This window comes from Globicephala melas, chromosome 11 (assembly GCF_963455315.2).
Source record: "Globicephala melas chromosome 11, mGloMel1.2, whole genome shotgun sequence".
In the NCBI taxonomy this organism is placed as follows: Eukaryota; Metazoa; Chordata; class Mammalia; order Artiodactyla; family Delphinidae; genus Globicephala; species Globicephala melas.
In genome coordinates this window covers 93,600,918-93,619,352 of record NC_083324.2, presented here as the reverse complement: position 1 = coordinate 93,619,352, position 18,435 = coordinate 93,600,918, and the positions used below count along the sequence as shown (strand labels likewise).

The window sequence follows — 18,435 nt, the reverse complement described above, 5'->3', positions numbered from 1 at the left end:
AGTCTGAGAACAGATTCCCTCTTATCTCTCATTTTACACTCTCTTGCTCGGCAATGTCATTTCTCAGAAAGATGCCATTAGGAAAATTTGAACTGAATAGGAAAATCTGACTGGTGAAACAAAAATGCTAAGAACCTTCAATGAAACTGCAACCTACTATTCACTATTTCAACAGTGAAAGAAGGTGCAGACAGACACCATAGATTTCTGGAAAGTCAAAAAAAAAAAAAACACCAAAAAACAAAAAACTAGGTATCAACCTCCAAGACTGTTAAAAGGGAAACTGTTCAAGAAGAAGGAGAGGGTTAAAAATATGACTCAATAAAGTATAGCTATGAGAAATCCAATCAGAAACCATTTTGATAAAGAAGGAAAAAGAGAGGGCTTCCCTGGTGGTGCAGTGGTTGAGAGTCCGCCTGCCGATGCAGGGGACATGGGTTCGTGCCCCGGTCAGGGAAGATCCCACATGCCGCGGAGCGGCTGGGCACGTGAGCCATGGCCGCTGAGCCTGCGCGTCCGGAGCCTGTGCTCCGCGATGGGAGAGGCCACAGCAGTGAGAGGCCCGCGTACCGCAAAAAAAAAAAAAAAAAAAAAAAGGAAGGAAAAAGAGAGATAGAAAAAATAATGACCAGGAGAGAACATTTCTTTCTTTATAGTCTATAATAACTTGGTCTTATTAATAGCATATTTTCATTATTAATAATTTCATACTCCAAATAACATTTTACATACACTATTGTTTTTAATCATATCTATTTTTTAACATATTGTCATAAATGAGAAAATCAAAAGTTTTCATTCTCTATCTTCTCACTTAAGGCATTTAGTGCTTGCTTTATGTATGACTGGTTTAACATCTATACAGCCCAAAGGAAAACTTCTATAACAAATTTCATCTCATATAAAGAAACAACTATAGTCCATTAAAGTGAAAGGGGCTTTTTTCCTCTGATAATTTTTTCTTTTGTAGATATTTACAAACTATGTTTTCTCCACTGCCCCTGCGTAGCTTGAGTCCTACATTTTCAGCTAGAATTAAGATCTCATATGCTCAATCTAGAAACCATGCCTTCATTCTGATTGCCTAATCCTTCCTCTTTCAGATATCTGTTTACACAGTGTCTCAGGTTTTTTGTTTGTTTGTTTTTTGATTTTTCAAATTAAAGATCTCTGCCAATATTTATGATTCTGATATTAAGTGTTTTTCCCTAGTCAGCATCCAGTAATAGAGCTTATATAAAACTGTTCTTCTGCTTTTCTTTACTTCTTTTTCTACCTTCTGCCCTTGACAACAACTTGCTCTTTTTTTTTCTGGATCCTTGACTTAAAAGGAATTGACAGGGATCTCTGTATACCTCGTTAATTAAACCTGTCTAATTGACATGGTTGTCTTAACTAGAGAGCCTCAGCTAAACACTTTCATTTAGGCATCCTGAGATAAGTAGCAGGTGATATTTTCTCCTTTTATATTGGGAAAAGGCAGACAGAGACTAAGTACTTTGCTGAGTGAGGGGTTGTTTAATTAGTCGATGCTAGTTCCTAATAAGTTGTATAACTTACATTTGGGCCATGTTATTATTAAGAGTTTCACTTTCCTAAGGATTGGGTGTTCTCATAATTTGGCATTCTGGCTTAATTATAGATTGGGTCATTTTCCCTCCGTAGATTCTATTTTTTTCAATGCGTTCTTTTTCCTCCTTCTCTTAACTTAGTGGGTGCTGGCTCTTCCAAAGGTGGCTATGCATTTCAGATTCTGGGTTCCTTGGAAGAAAACAAAGCCCTTGAAAAATTACTAAGAATCTATTACTTATGTATCATTTGTTAGGTTATGTAGCTAGGGTTTTGAACCCATATCATCTTATCTTTAAGTGAGCGGAATAAAGTAGGTATACATTTGATTGAAAGAAGCTAAAAAGGATATTAGGATTAAACTGTCCTAGGTGTTTTCCAGTCATCCTTTGAGAGCAGGAAATAAACAATCCGCATCTCAACATATATATATATATATATATATATATATATATATATATATATATATATATAGTAGATGTTAATCATTCGGGGGGGCTGGGTGCTTGGTTGGAAATCTGTGTGTGTGTTGGGAACTTGTACTCTGTGGCCCATTTTGTGGGATTCAAGTCACCATAAAGTGGCAAAATGCTCCTTGGAAAGGGGAGGGGGATGGGAGAGAATTGGGAAAAAGGAGGCTGCTGGTGCAGAGACCTGGTCATTAGTCCAAAAAGATAGTTTCTTCCAGATAATGCACAAAAATAGAATGGATGTTGAGGGAGAGAGAACAGCCAGAAAGAAACAATGCTGTTAACGGCTTTATCTAGAAAACTTTAGCCCTCCCTGACTGCTCTCGAAATAACTTTGGAAAAAAGTCTTTAAACAAGCTACTTCGCAGTTCCCCAAATCTTTTCTACTTTGTAGCAAGATAATGTGCTTTACATGAACATTATCAGTTTCAAGATTCTCTAAGTCATACTTCCCTGCTTCCCTCACATCCTAGGAAGAAGGAGGGCTGAGAACTGGGCCACGGCTTCATGCCTGACCTTCCTCCTGCCCCTCTTTTCCTCCTTTTAAAGTGAGTCTTCACACAGACTTAGAGAACACACTTGTGGTTGCCAAGGCAGAGAGGCTGCAGAAGGGATGGATTGGGAGATTGGGATTAGCAGATGCAAACTATCATACAGAGAAAGGATAAACAGCAAGGTCCTACCGTACAGCACAGGGAACTATAGCCAATATCCCGTGATTAAACCATAGTGGAAAAGAATATGCAAATGAATATATATATATGTATAACTGAATCACTTTGCCGTACAGCAGAAATTAACACAACATTGGAAATCAACTATACTTGAAAAAATTAAATAAATAAGCTATAAGGATATATTGTACAGCACAGGGAATATAGCCAATATTTTATAATAATTTTAAATGAAGTATAGTCTATAAAAATATTGAATCATTATGTTGTATACCTGAAACTAATATAATATTGTAAATCAACAAAAAAGAGACAAAAAATTAAATAAAGTGAGTCTTCAATACTGCTTTCCCTGGAGTCCTACCATAGCCTGAAATTCAGCCATAAGAAAACACCTCCTATAAGCTTTCATTTTATTCCATTTTTCTTTTCCCTATATTTCTCTAAAATAAAATAAAATCAACATAATAAGGTAGCAACAAACACAATGTCATCACTCCACATTCTTTGCTCTTGTGAGTCACATGTAGAAAAGAAAGTCCTTCAATGTCTTTTGACTTATCTCACTGTCCTTAGTAAAAACTACACTCAGAAAGACAATAATTAATAGATATTAAACAATATGAACGAAAAGTATACAGGTGTTTTTTAAGCTTCACAGAAAAACAAAATTTAAAGGCATCAATTTACAGGAAAATTATTCTTGTAGCCAGTCCAAAAAGTGTTTTTTTTCCCATCAAAAGAACAAACTAAAAAAAGTGCAAATGCCAAATCAAACAAAACCCTTACCGGTAGATATATTCTGGAACTTGTGAAAGTAAATTAGCATTTTTCAATGAATCCAAATGCCCCTTTAAAAAAGTAACCCGCTTTTGCCCAAATTTCTTTTCCTACAATGACAACCAGTAATTATTTTTCCTTTTTCACTGCATACTCATATTTAAGAAAATATATTATTTGAAGAGAAATTTACTTTTATCAAAATCATTGTTTAAAGAGGGAGACTTGGGCTTCCCTGGTGGCGCAGCGGTTGAGAGTCTGCCTGCCAATGCAGGGGACACGGGTTCGAGCCCTGGTCTGGGAAGATCCCACATGCCGCGGAGCGACTAGGCCCGTGAGCCACAACTACTGAGCCTGCGCGTCTGGAGCTTGGGCTCTGCAACAAGAGAGGCCGCGATAGTGAGAGGCCCGTGCACCGCGATGAAGAGTGGCCCCCGCTTGCCGCAACTAGAGAAAGCCCACGCACAGAAAAGACCCAGCATAGCCAAAAATAAATAAATAAATGAAATTTTTTTTAAAAAAAGAGGAAGACTTGAATTACTTGTAGGTAGGCAGCAGATGAGAGTAATAAAAATAATCCTTGTATCAAATCTTTTCTCATGAAAGGAAGGGGACAAGAAGAAAGGTAGGCAGTCAGAGAACGTTTCTAAAACTCCATTTGAAGATTTTCCCCTCTTGCAAATGACTGAATCTAAAAAGGCGATTTGCAAAATATGGGGATAATTTTAACTCGTTTAATATTTTCTAATACAAATAAAATCCAGACCTTCTAATGGTGACATAGTCCATACAATGAACTGTCAAAATCATTTCAGCTTATTCACTAGGAAGGAGTTCTTCATGGTTTCCGTGCCTTTTCCTTTTTGTGCCCCATGTCCATCCTTAGGATTTCAGAGTGTGAGAACTACAGACCTTGTACGTTACGCTGTCGCATTACAGAGATATTAGAACTATTAACCATATATGTCACCTACACACTCTTTCTCTCTTTCATCATCATCAGCCATCTGGTCCCAGTGAAACTGTCAATCCAATAACCAAACCATCTTGCTGACATTCCCTGCCCCTTCTTAGCCTCTTTGCCACGGCTCCTAACTCCTCTCATCTTTGAAGATCTTTCCTGCTATCTTTTAAAACATTCATGCAGCCTCTTTCATTCTGTGATTACTCCTTGAATCATTCAGTACCTAGTATCATCATATCCCTTGCTTTCTTGTAGGTACCTTAGCTTTCCCACCTCAATGATGGTCCTTTTTCCTCCCTGGTGTTGCTTTTCCCCTGGCGGCTTTTATGAATCCTATGTCAGTCTGTTGACTGATGAATATGAAGTCATCGAACTTGGAACCCACAAAGTACCTAGAACTACTTTTAGCACCCATGGGGACTCAATAAACATAAGTGCACATGAAATTGAATACTGGAAGCTTTCCGATTTCTAATATAAAAATGAATTTCGAATGAATCGTTTTCTTGCTACTTTCCTAGGGTAGCTTTGTAAATGTCAGCAGGATACCAAAGGAGTTTTATTACACCAAAGCTGGGAAACAGCTAAGACCTCTGGCGTATTTTTTGTCATTATATATGAGGTGCGAAAGAAAATTTTTGTTTCAGATTTATAGAGACATAGTTGACATATAACGTAAGTTTAAGGTGTACAAGGTGTTGATTTGATACACTTATATATTGCAAATTATTACCACTGTAGCTTTAGCTAACACCTTCATCATAATTACCATTTGATGGTAACACATCACATAATTACCATTCTTTTTTTGTGGTGAGAACATTTGAGATATACTCTCTTAGCAACTTTCAAGCATATAATACAGTATTGTTAACTATAATCACAATGCTGTACCTTACATCCCCAGATCTTATTCATCTTGTAAGTTTGTGTTCTTTGACCAACATCACCCTCCATTTCCCTCACCCACCTCACCTCCATCCATGATAACCACCATTCTACAGGAAACTTTTAAAAACCAAAAAAGACATGCATAATTTGAAATGAAATGGTGTCATGAAAAGGGTTCTGACAACAGCGGACTTAACCACAGTCACCGCCCTGAATGTCACACACATGCAGTTTGCTTAAGAAAACATGAAGGTAGCCATCTTATTTATATGGCATCTGCCTTCCAGAATTATTTCCTTTTACTATCCCATTCAAACATGTGGAAGGAAAGCTTGTCTAGAATGACTACATAAATTAGGTTTAATGAAATCACTTGACTCTATTCCACTCACCTCCAAGTAGTCTTATTTTTTAACTCCTGCACCAGAATCTCTTCAGTTCCAACATATCATGAATGACATAGAATTAAAATTAAAGAGAAAAACATGAGGAGGCAGCTACTGGCCGTCGCATTTTTCTGGTCTCCCTGATGTGTGAAATATTACAACTACTATCTCATTTCAATCTATAGGTTCACATGTGGGGTGTGTGTGTGTGTGTGTGTGTGTGTGTGTGTGTGTAAACACTCAGAGAGGATATTTAAATTCGGGATAGAGGATCAAAATAAGATAAAAGGCAACTACCAAAACATTGAAGTGATAAAGCAAGGGGAAGTATGAACTAGGAACTTTTTGGATGTGAACTCCTTGTTTTTCTGGATTCTGGATGCCAGAACTTCTGTTTCTTTGGAATGCATCCATATGAGAGTTTTTTTTTTTTTTTTTGCGGTACTCAGGCTTCTCACTGTTGTGGCCTCTCCTGTTGCGGAGCACAGGCTCCAGACGCGCAGGCCCAGTGGCCATAGCTAATGGGCCCAGCCACTCCGCAGCATGTGGGATCTTCCCGGACCTGGGCACGAACCCGTGTCCCCTGCATCGGCAGGCGGACTCTCAACCACTGCGCCACCAGGGAAGCCCCATATGAGAGTTTTGATGTAGAATATTTGGAGATTATCTGAAAGTAGAGGTCAGAGAGTGGAATTAAACCAGGGCTTAATTCTTAACATAATAAGACATAAGACATCAGATTGGAAGGAATGGTGTTCCCCAGGAGTGGTAAGCGTGCTGGTGTTGGTATATCAGGTGACAGTACATGGCCGAACACTTTTTATTTCTAACAGCTTAAGGAGCACACAATAATGACGTTTATTCTAACATGTATTAAACCATGATTTCAGGTGCCTTATTTAACCATATAAAATGTATATGATTTAACCATACAGACCATGATTCCATATATATAACTGCTTAGGATAGAAGCAATAGAAACTTTCCTTAAAACTATTCAAGTAAAAGAAGTAAGTCAGTTGAAAGAAAAATATTCAGTAAAAATATATGGGTGGCACACCAATATGGCAAAAGTTGTGAAAGAGGTTTATGAATGACTGAGGTTTGGGAAACGCTAGGTTAGAGAATTGGACATATTCTTTTAAGCTAAACAGCTGCTATCTGTCATCGTCTTATGGATGAAAGTGTTGGGGAAGCAAAGTTGCATATGTTACATTTTCTTTTTTATTGAAGTGTAATTGACTTACAATATTCTATTAGCTTCAGGCATCCAACATAGTGATTTGATAATTTTATACATTACAAAATGAGTATCATGACGAGCCTAGTGATAATCTGTCAGCACACAAAGTTACCACAAAAGTTATTATTACCTATATTCCCTACGCTGTACATTACCTCCCCATGACTTATTTATTTCATAACTGGAAGCGTGTACCTCTTAATCTCCCTCACCTATTTCACTTAGCCCCCTACCCTCTCCCCCCTGGCAACTACCAGTTTGGACTCTGCATTGACAAGTCTGTTTTTGTTTTGTTATTTTTGTTGGTTTGTTTCGGGTTTTTTAGATTTCACATATAAGTGAAATCATATGGTATTTTCTTTCTCTGTTTGACTTATTTCACTTAGCACGATACCCTCTAGGTCCATCCACATTTTCGTTTATGGCTGAGAAGTATTCCGTGTGGTGTACATATATATACCACATTTTCTTTATCCATTGACCTATCGACGAACTCTTAAGTTCTATGCTTTTAGATACATGGGATGAATCTCTGCTGAGCAGCACCCTGTTTCCTGTGCTAAATACCACTCGATTTTGGACACAGGGAGAAGCTGTGTTTGTTCATGACTCCTGGAGGTGTGTAATACGTCATGGAGTAATGTCTGTATTACGCAGTCTTCCACAACAGTGCTATGCAAAGGAGGAATGTAAAACAGTCAACAATATATGATCGAGCTAGTGGCCTGGACAGCTTCACCGACCCCACACTAAGCCAGCTCTTTATGCCTTGTGCTCTCTCTCATCAAGCAACCTAACGGCTGTTCTTTTTGCTGAGCTCATTGCCACATCTCGCCCCAGATTTATTGGCTGGGCAAAGTTGCAAATTGTTTTACGCAGAAGTTGAGAAACAGCAAAGCTGAGGAGTGCTAAAAACAGCACACTTTGCTACTGTGTAGTATCTGTACTTGGGGCCCAGGGTGTTTTATTTATAGCTATCTATTAATACACAGCAAGAGATGATACAGAAAGAAACACATAAAAAATACTTTATCAAATAGTTTCCAGTATTCAAGTGTAACATTAAAAGCAAGAACAGCAACAGAAGACTGTTCTATTGGGGAAAAAGGCCATCTTCTTTACCTCTTCTCTCCCTTCCCTTCCCTTCCCTTTCCTCTCTGAGGCGGACTGTGCCTGCAGAGAGCCTTTCCCCTGCTAGGTCCTGGAAGGCTGGGCTGGGGGTTGGTGATGGAGGTGGGATCTCCACTTCTTTTTTTTTTTTGCTGTACGCGTGCCTCTCACCGCCGTGGCCTCTCCCGTTGCGGAGCACAGGCTCCGGACGCGCAGGCTCAGCGGCCATGGCTCACGGGCCCAGCCGCTCCGCGGCATGTGGGATCTTCCCGGACCAGGGCACGAACCAGCGTCCCCTGCATCGGCAGGCGGACTCCCAACCACTGCGCCACCAGGGAAGCCTGGGATCTCCACTTTTATTACTTTGTCCAGCAACTTTAACCTTCTCGTCTCCTCCACGCTCCCCAGCAAGGCTTCAGGCAGAGCAGCAGCGGCAGCATCTAACTTGTAAAACTGGTCTGTTGGGGTTCTTCCTCCCTCCCGCTCTTGCTTCTTGGCAAACTGTTTTGTTGGGCAGCTGCCTGGCAGTAGGATAGCTGCCTTCTCTGCAGAGAAAGGCTCCCCCCTTTCCTCCTCTAGGAAGAAAAGAGGCTGCTGCAAGAGCTGGAAGTGGAGAGATGGACAGACAGGGAAGGGAGATACCACCATTGCCCCAAGACACACAAAGAAAAATGGAAACGCGCACATGCACACCCACGTGAGGGTGCGTCTTGGAAACTCACGATTCAAAGAGATGGGGCAAGATGGGCCTTGGAACAATGCGACCCTCCCGGATCTGAAATCCTGCGCATTGACTTGAGCAGAAGGCCCGGGGTGACGGGTCGGGGCGGATCACTGCTGCCCACGTTTTGTATTTATTTGTCATTCAGATAGTTCACAGGAGAGGAGGGCGGGTGGGCTGTGGGAAGGCTTGTGGGCAGTTTCATTTTGCTTCACTTCTCCACCTGATCGCTGGGCGCTGCTGGCACCTGTCTAGGCAACCTCAGCGAGGTGGGTGTGGCGTCGAGAGATGGGCTTCCCTACCTGCCGGAGGGTGGCCCAGGCTGGACCTGGAGGGACTGGGAGGGACCGGGCGGTAGTTTCCAGGGAGGAGCTGAGGACAGGTTGGTCCTGACTGCGGCCAGTGTTTTGTTAAAGTTTCCAGGAGGTTAAAAAAAAAAAGAGTTGGGGGCGTGGGGGTGGGACCCCGGCCAAGACATATTTCCCAGGCCACCTCTCCCTCCCTGGGGGAAGTTTGGATCCTGTGAATGTGATATCAGCTCTCTTCTGCTCTCCTGTGTTCTGCGGATGGGAAGAAGTCGGAACGCACTGGCCAGGGCTGAGGCCAGCAGAGCTGGCTCCCTGCTGGCTGCCACTGAGTCCAGGGGGAGCTGTGCCCTCCCCGGCCCCTGGGGCTGGGCTGAGGCAAGCATATAGAGGAGGGGCCGAGGGCCCAAGCAGAGACCTCTGGGGACGCAGGGGAGGCCTCTCTGGGTGTGGATGTGTGGGGGAGGGTCCCTGCCTCCCCCCACCTCCACTCTGGCTGCAGTGGCTGCTTTAGGGGACAGATCTCATTACGGATCTGCTACCGCTACTGTCCCCCCTGCTGTGACTTTGAGGGATGTCCAGGCAGACCAAGCGTGCCCAGGTCCACGGCTTAGGTGTTGGGATAAAATCTGTCCTTTTGATTCTAGGGGTGAAGAATAAACAGAGAGGAGGAGGAAATGGTTCTGTGGGACCCTCTTGAGAACTGCAAATGAGTCTGCATTTGAATCCCTGCGTGTGCGTGTTTGTGTGGGTGGGTGTGGGTGGGTGGATTAGAGTAAAACAAGGTGAGGAAATGGAAGCAGCATCTATTTGATGGAGCTAGACGTAGACACATCTTTTTCGTGTGCAGGGAAGATTCTCTCCCTTTATCCCATGGGCCTTACGCAGGCACACCGAGAACTTCGACGGAGCAGGGAAATTCTGGGGACCCCAGCTTTCTCACTTGACAAATGAGGCTAATTGAAAAAGCCAGAACGTCTTACATTCATGTTCTGCTGTACACACTGCAGCGTGCTGTTTCCTCCGCAGTGACTGCCCTGTGAGGACCTCAAGGCGTATTTCGTGCTTACATAGACAGGAAATTGCTTTGAAAACATAAGCACGTTATTAAAGGCGAGGTATCGTCTGCTCCCTTATTCAGGGCGGGCGTTTCCTCCTTCCCAATACTTAACCCTCTGCAAGAACACCCCTTCGACTTACAAGAAAAAGCCAAAGGAAAACAAAGATCCAGAAAAGCTGTCCCGATGTAGGGAGTAAATGGAATATTCCGAGGGGCAACCGCGCTTTCCGCGTCAGGTGTCATTCCTCCCTTTCTAGGCTCCCACCTCAGGTGGCTGCGTTTCCTTCTGTTATTTGGAAGCCAAGGCTGTGGTTTTTTTCCTCAAACATCAGCCCCGGTAGCTCTTCGTCTCCCTCTGGCGTTCCTCTCTCGCTATTTCTTTAGATTGGTGCCCCGGCAAATGGGGGGATCCGGGGACGGGAAGAGGGTGGGCGCAAAAAGAAAAGCTGATGGGGGCTTCTAATCAGCAATCCTGAAAGGACTGGGTATGTGCCTAAAAGGATCCTTTTTTTTTTTTTTTTAAACTTCCTTTTCTTGCCAACCCCTCTCCTATGTTTCCCACTGTGGACGCAAAGAACTTGAGCCGAACAGCCTTGGTGGGCGGGGGCTGGAATAAAGAGCAAAGTGCGTCCATCTATCTGCCAAAATGATCTGACCCCGAGTCGGGGGCGGGGGGAGGCGTAAGTATAGAGCGAGAGCGTCCCCTGGACTGATCAGCACTAAGAAATCGGAGAGACATAAAAGGCAAATGAAGCGAACAACAATTAAAAAAAAATTCCCCCGCACACAACAATACAATCTATTTAAACTGTAGCTCATACTTTTCATACCAATGGTATGACTTTTCTGGAGTCCCTCTTCTGATGCTTGAACTCCGGGGCTGGCAGCTTGCAAAGGGGAAGCAGACGGCAGCGCTGCACGGGCAGGTTTACCAAAGGTCTCCAATGGGTATTTTCTTTTTCTTAGCCCTGCCCCGAATTGTCAGACGGCGGGCGTCTGCCTCTGAAGTTAGCAGTGATTTCCTTTAGAGCCCGGCCTTATCTCCGGCTGCACGTTGCCTGGTGGTGACTAATGACACAATAACATTGTCTGGGGCTGGAATAAAATTGGAGCTGTTTACCCCCGCTCTATAGGGGTTCAGTATAAAAAGCCTGCCGAGAGCTGTCCAGGTCAGACGCGCTTCTGCCTCTGCGCTGGGACCAGCGCCGCCAGGGTCCCCGGGTCCCCGTGCGCCACGGCCGCCACCGCGTGCGTCCTCGGACCGCTCCCACTGCCTTCTCTCCTGGCAGACGCTTCTTTTTTCTCCCCATTAAAGAGCATTCGGGCTGAAGGATCACTTTGAGATCCGAAGAACCCGAAGCGCTCGGAAGGAACTGAAGCTGTTTTTCTGCGTTTCCCCCCCCACACCTTCGGGTTTAGTTCGCAGTGGGGAAGGATTTTGATCCCTTTTTTTCCAGAATGGATTATTTCCCCATGATTTTCGCTCTGCTGTTTGTGGCTTTCCAAGGAGCTCCAGAAGCAGGTAGGCACGTTGACTTGTAAATCCCTGAATGCTGCCGTCTTCTTTTCCACCTTAATGCTTTTCTTGCTTCTGTGTTTTCCCCCATTTCTTTTTATGACTGCCGCTCAGAAAGCAAGTGTAGGGGAATTACTGCTCAAAGGTGCTTAAATTTTCTAGTGGAAAAAAAAAATCCTCTGTTGAAGACCATTGCTCCTCTAGCATTAAAATAACATTATTATTATTGCCTAGTGTATTTCCTTGGCTTTTAAAAATATGACTCAATTAAAGCGAGATGTAATTTAGCTAAATGTATGTTTGCAATATATGTGTTCATACAGGTAATAGGACATATAGGAATTTATATCTTATTCAAATACTGCTTTAATAGTGTGTTAATGTGTGAAATATTTAAACATTTCAGCTTGAAGCCAAGGAATTTTATTCAAGTCATTCAAGCAATGTATGAGCAGTAAAGTCACCTGCAGAATAGCCTGGTGAAAACCACCCCCAGGCGGTTTCAGGGTGAAGCAGATGTTTTCTTTAAAATTGTCATTGTTGACTTTAGATTTCTTTTGGCAAGTTTTTGGCACTCGGAACAGTGTGGGCTCTATTTCCAGTTTTATTCACCTGTCTTGGGAGGGAAGCTAGGATAAATCTTGGCTGCTGAAGGATTTAGATAGCATGCGTGCATCTGCCCGTTTCCCTCTTTTAGGGTCAGCGCACTTTTTTGTCTTTTCATGACCCTGACTGAAGAGAAAGGATGTCAAGGGAATGAAAATCCTGGAATGTGTCTGATCATTTGAAATGTACAAAGTTAGGCAGATAAGCTGCGTGGTTAACTTGTCAGTAAGAGGAAGCATGCTGCCGTGGGGAACGGGAGACGGCAGATCCCGCCCACACCATCCTGCTCCGGGGATTCAGAATTCAAAACCCACGGAACCTTGCCTGGGTCCCCGGAGCTGCTGCTCAGTTTTCCCTTAGGTCAGTGGTTTTAGTGTAGAGCTGATTTCTCTTCTCTCTCTCCAATCACCTCCCCAAAGCTCTGGACCTCCACCTAAGTTCAAGAGGTGTGTCTCATCTGGGCTACTCCCCACCTTACACAAGGTGTGAAGTGGTAGGTACTGCCCTAAATGGAAGGTCATCCTGCATGAGGAAGTGGCTCTGAGTCATGATTTACTTAGTTTCAGGTTTTTGGTCATCAGCCAATTTTAAGCCACCGTAGGTTGCGCTAAGTTCCATGCAGAAGGCAACCCAAATGTCTAACACGCAGTATTTCTAAGCATTTCCTTGAAGGCTGCTTCAAGGGGCTGGTAAGTCCCTTTTCAGGTGGTTGTTTCCCCTGCACTTGTATAATCTCTCTGAAGCTGGATAAGCCAGTGGCGATAAAGGTGAAGTCATGTTAAGGAGGGAAAATAATAGAGTCCTTTTTGCTCTGTGTTTCTTGCCGGAGGCCGGCTGGGTGCTTCATCTGCTTTTATCTGCTCTGCTAGATGTGGCATGACGCTGTGACCAGTGTGCCTTTGGGCCTTGGGGGAGACGCCGCCCACTGACCTGCTCTTTGTCTCCCCAGCGGTCCTGGGTGCCGAGCTCAGCACAGGAGCCGAGAGCGGAGGGGAGAAGCCCTCTCCCAGTGCGCCCTGGAGGCCCCGCCGGGCCAAGCGCTGTTCCTGCTCTTCCCTGATGGATAAAGAATGCGTCTACTTCTGCCACCTGGACATCATTTGGGTCAACACTCCAGAGTGAGTCTCTAGAGGGCATCGTTACTCCAGGCTTCCTCCCCTCCAGCTTCACCGGAGACTGGAGCCCAGTCACTCTCGTTACTTTTGGGTTTGGACTCTGAAGGTAGCATTTCTGACCCCAGGAAAGTGCCCCAGTGGGGAAAATGCCCCTCAGGAGGCTACCACACGTCTCGGGGGAGAAACTCTGTGTTGGGCCTCCGGGGAGAATGTTTTCCATTGGGATCTGCCTGGGTTTAGGGAAAACGTTGCTGAGGTCATACGTGGCTTGGTCCAACCTGTGCTTCTCATGGAAGGGCATAGACTGAAGAGGCAGAAAGGATTATAGAGAGTTATAGTCTAATGTCTTTATCTGAATTATAGAAAAACTAAGACCCGAAACGTTGAAGTCACTTGCCAGGATGAATTTATGGTAGAGCGAGACCTAGAACTTGGGTGTCCCGACTCCCTGCTTTGGAAAAGCCTATTTCAACACAGCAATAGAAACGCGGTCCTTAGAGTTCCCTTCTGCCTCCCGAGCGAAGAAAGCAGTTTCCCCCATCTCCCCCTGAAAAGTAGTTCACCCATCAGAAGGAATCCTAAACAAAAATACATTGATTTTGCCTGCGGTGTCCCGTTATGGTGAGGGATGACTGAAATGCAAACAAAATCAAACGAAACAAAAACCACAGCGAGCCTCATACTTAGTAAGGTGATACTTCCAAGGGGAGGACTTTATTCTTTAGGCGAGAATCACAATGGACACCCTGGAAATTACTGGAGAGCCTTCTGATGAGGAGTCCCTCTACAGTTGTATGATAATCACCAAATCACAGGAGGTGTGCAAACCTGGCGTGAACCATGCACGCAGTAGTGTGTCCCCCCCAGCCTCCTCAGGGGGCCCTTTTAGCATTATCATGTATCACTTGAATTGAAAATCGGTTTTCGAAATCTTGTGAGTCATGGTTTTGCATGGAAGTCCCCCACCCCCACCCCCAAGACCTGTTAACTAAGTAGAGAGTCAGAAAAAGGAAGAAAATATGAAACAGATACCAAAGCAGAGATGTCATAATTTCGGCCAAAAGACAAGGCTGCTGTGTTGAGAGTTGACATGGAATTTCATTGACTTAGAAAAACTGATTTTCTCCTGGGTGGGTCCACACACTTGAGGCCGTTGACCGGCATGCCACCCTGACTGTTAGCAACATTTGACTCTTCTGAGTTTCGCTGCCAAATCCTGTGGTGTGAGCTCCTTAGGAGCTTGCCCCAAAGAATGCAACCTCTGGAGACGATCAGTTATGCTCATAACTTTTGTTCCTCTCTCTCCATGATAGGCACATTGTTCCATATGGACTCGGAAGCCCCTCTAGGACCAAGCGATCCTTAAAGGATTTCTTTCCTACAAAGGCAACAGACCACAGGAAGAGATGCCAATGTGCTAGCCAAAAAGACAAGAAGTGCTGGAATTTTTGCCAAGCAGGAAAAGAACTCAGGTGAGTAGAAACACCTTTGTTTTCCTTCAGTTTTATGCCTTCCTGACCGTCTTCCTCTTATGATGCTGTCTTCTTTTTTAAAAGAGATTAACAGAGGCATTGAGAACAACTGAAGTTCCTATTGCTGAAATGTTCTCCCTATGTGTATTTTAACAGGGACCAAGACACCATGGAGAAAGGCTGGAATAAACAAAAGAAAGGGAAAGACTGTTCCAAGCTTGGAGAGAAGTGTCTTCATCAGCAGCTGGTGGAGGGAAGAAAAATAAGAAGGTAAGAGGCTCCTAAGAGCAGCTGGTCCCCGTCACCTATGAATGGTCTACTCTCCTAGTCATTCTTGCCTTGATGGGAGAAAGGCCCAGAGGACAGTAACAAAGAAAAGGGGAATCTTTGTGTTCTCTAGATTGAAGAGAGCAAAGGAATCCCTCTCAAATGTTGTCTTGAAGGCCTTGAATGCAGGCTGCCGCCCTCTGTACACTTTGGTGATTTCTAGCACACACACCAATCATCCTAAAGGTAGATTTTCCAAACAAAATCTATCTAGAGACACCTTTGTCATTTGGTCACATCTAGTTTTTGCCTCTCTGAGTCAATATATTTACAGCTTTCCCTGAGAAATTAAAAATCCTTTCAGGGAGAGTTTTTTATTTTTTTTAATTAAAGTGTCACATATAATCAAATTCTTCAAAACACAGCAGTTATTCAAATGGCCAAAGGGAAAATAAAGTCAGGGTTGGTAAGAGTTAGAGCATGCCATTTTTTCAGGTTTATTTACTTTTTAAATAGGGAAATGCATTTGGTGGAGACCCAATGTCATTCCCAAAAGCTTTCTCATTTTTTAATCATGAGCTGGGATCTGGATTAGTAATACCATAGGATTGCTCTGAGCAGTTTTTTTTTTTTTTTTTTTTTTTTTTTTTTTGCGTTACGTGGGCCTCTCACTGTTGTGGCCTCTCCCGTTGCGGAGCACAGGCTCTGGACGCGCAGGCTCAGCGGCCATGGCTCACGGGCCCAGCCGCTCCGCGGCATGTGGGATCTTCCCGGACCGGGGCACGAACCCGTGTCCCCTGCATCTGCAGGCAGACTCTCAACCACTGCGCCACCAGGGAAGCCCCCTGAGCAGTTTTAGAGTGATAAGTCTTCCAAATCCTAAACATTTTGGAATTCACAAGCTGCAGGGAGGAATCCTGCTTTCAGATCCGCCCCATATTCTACGTTTCCCTATCATGGTCAGTGGCAACTTTTCCCGGAAATCCAGTGGCAAGAAGTCCTAGGATCCAAGTATTACGAGCACAGGCCTGGCAGTCATGAATGACTTCTGAGTTGTTTACTGCTGATGCGGGGCCATCCTCAGCACTTCCCATGTGCTGTTGAAGTTTCCATATTTATAACTTCAGGCCACTAGTGCGCCTTCAGATCGCAAGATTACGTAAATCACCGTTTCTGGACTGATTTGGAAATCTTTTTTTTTTCTATTAGCTTCCATTACATCAACTATTAAATCAATGTTACAGTCCTTCCCTTTTTCTTTCTCCTAGAAACAGAAAACATGAAACCTGCAAAAACAAATTTTCTTTACTTGCCGTAGAATATTGTTTTGGGCCTGCCTGTAGGTCTCCTCTCTTTGAATTTCTTTCCCACGAAGCCCCCTTCAATTTCTTATGTGTTTAAGAAGACACTCCTGGCTATTTGAAACCTCTGCCGAATGAGTCTCTCCATACGATCCCACAGGGGTTGGGATAGTGCTTGGGACAGGGCTAAAGAAGGAAAGAGAAGATCTCTAGTTGACCTTAAAAATTGTACTTTAAAATTGTATTTAATACCCAATTCCCTTTAGATATGACCATATCACCCTTATTCTCCCTGCTCACCGCCCCACCCACTGCCATTCTAGGCATAAGAGGTAGTTTATTTTCACTTGAGGTTAGCAGGGTAACATGTGGTTTTGGTTGGGGGTGAAAGTTCAGGATCCAGATTTAGATTTGTTTTTACCAGATTCTAATTTTAGATGTCTCTTTTGCCTAGGAATGATTTTTGTAGGAAAAAAAATAATAACATCGTTTTCTCTTGTCTGGTTTTAATAGGTTGGAAGCCATCAGTAACAGCATCAAAACGTCTTTTCATGTTGCCAAGCTGAAAGCCAAGCTCTACAGAGATAAGAAAGTGACCTACAACCGAACACACTGATGGCAGGTTGTTGGGGCCTGTCTGAAGCCTTCTCATCCACCAAGAGCCCTGGGCCTGACTCTGCGCTCTCTCCACGTGGCTGGGATCAGAGCAAATGCATCCTCCCTGCTTAGACCACTTCTCGTTCCAGACTAGCACAGGACCAGCGTCCTGGGTGCAAACATTTCAGGAAAGGTTAAGGAGTCCCCCAGCCCGTCTTCATTTGCCTCCATCAGTGGGAACTGCTTTCGTTTCTCTCCTCCTTTGGGGTGACAGCGGGCTATGCAAAGAAGGCAGAGAGATGCAGTGACCTGCAAATTAGGGTGACCTCCTTCTTAGAGGGAGGAGGAGAGGAGATTCCACTTGCGGGCGGCGTCCCCGTCCCCGAAGAGGTTCCGAAGGGAGTGTTTGTGTCTCACTCAGGTGCCTGGCACATTTCAGGGAGAAACTCCAAAGTCCCTGCAAAGATTTTTCTAGGGAATGCACAAATTGAAAACACTCTAAGGACAAACACTCGAGTTAAAAAAAAAAAAAAAGAGAGAGACTTTGTTTTTTTAAATTCATAAAATGCAAAATTGAAAGAAACTGTTACTACTGTAAATCAGGATGAGTTTCATGCATATGAGTCTACCTCACCTATATTGCACTCTGGCAAAGTATTTCCCCACCTTTAATTATTGCTTCCCCAGACTCTTCCCTCTCTAAAATCCCCACACTAAGCCCTAGCCTCATGGAAGTCTGTCTAATGTGTCAACAGTAGATATAACATTTTCAGGGTAATCTACTAGCTCTGTTCCATAAGAAAACAAAGATCAATTGAATCAGCAGATTCCCTTACCTTGATTTTTGGAAACACAATGGTATAGGATTGTTTAGGAGAGACACTGAAGGGTAAACATTGTGGTGATTTAAAGCTGTCAAATTGTTTTCCTTTATGTAACTGGCTCATGGAAGAGGTTGGATTACATTTTGATGTACTTATTTTTTTATAGATATTTATATTCAAACAATTTATTCCTTATATTTACCATGTTAAATATATGTTTGGGCAGGCCATATTGGTCTATGTATTTTTTTTTAATGTATTTCTGAATGAAATTGAGAAAATGCTTTGTTTTGCCTGTCAAGGTAATGACTTTAGAAAATAAATATTTTTTTTCCCTACTGTATCGACTTTGAATCATTTCTGAAATTTCTGAGAAGTGGGCCAAAGGGGTAAGAATTAGGTAGGGGGATGATTAAAGATGGTTTCTTGGAAAGGTGACAATTAGAAGGAAAAGAATCATGGCTAATGAAAACAAGAATTTGATTTATATCTTAAAAGTTGCCTTTAGATTGCATTAAGCTAAAAACAAAACAAAAACCCAGCTTTCACACCTCTGTCTTTCCC

General features: G+C 43.5%; 1 protein-coding gene across 1 annotated transcript; it reads left to right on the top strand.

Annotated features, from left to right (window-relative positions):
* The first annotated feature begins 11,215 nt into the window (after window positions 1–11,215).
* Window positions 11,216–18,201, top strand: EDN1 (endothelin 1). The gene is made up of 5 exons (XM_030881412.3): window positions 11,216–11,695; window positions 13,245–13,413; window positions 14,724–14,882; window positions 15,039–15,152; window positions 16,964–18,201. The coding sequence occupies exons 1-5, from the start codon at window positions 11,632–11,634 to the stop codon at window positions 17,064–17,066; spliced, it is 609 nt and encodes a 202-aa protein (XP_030737272.1). The 5' UTR covers window positions 11,216–11,631; the 3' UTR covers window positions 17,067–18,201.
* The last annotated feature ends 234 nt before the right edge of the window (window positions 18,202–18,435 follow it).

Bases quoted from the DNA above. Each gene is read 5' to 3' on its own strand.
- EDN1 (XM_030881412.3), top strand. From the start codon at position 11,632: ATGGATTATTTCCCCATGATTTTCGCTCTGCTGTTTGTGGCTTTCCAA. The intron at 13,414-14,723 runs GTGAGTCTCTAG...TCTCCATGATAG, and splicing joins ATTTGGGTCAACACTCCAGA to GCACATTGTTCCATATGGAC. The intron at 14,883-15,038 runs GTGAGTAGAAAC...GTATTTTAACAG, and splicing joins CAAGCAGGAAAAGAACTCAG to GGACCAAGACACCATGGAGA.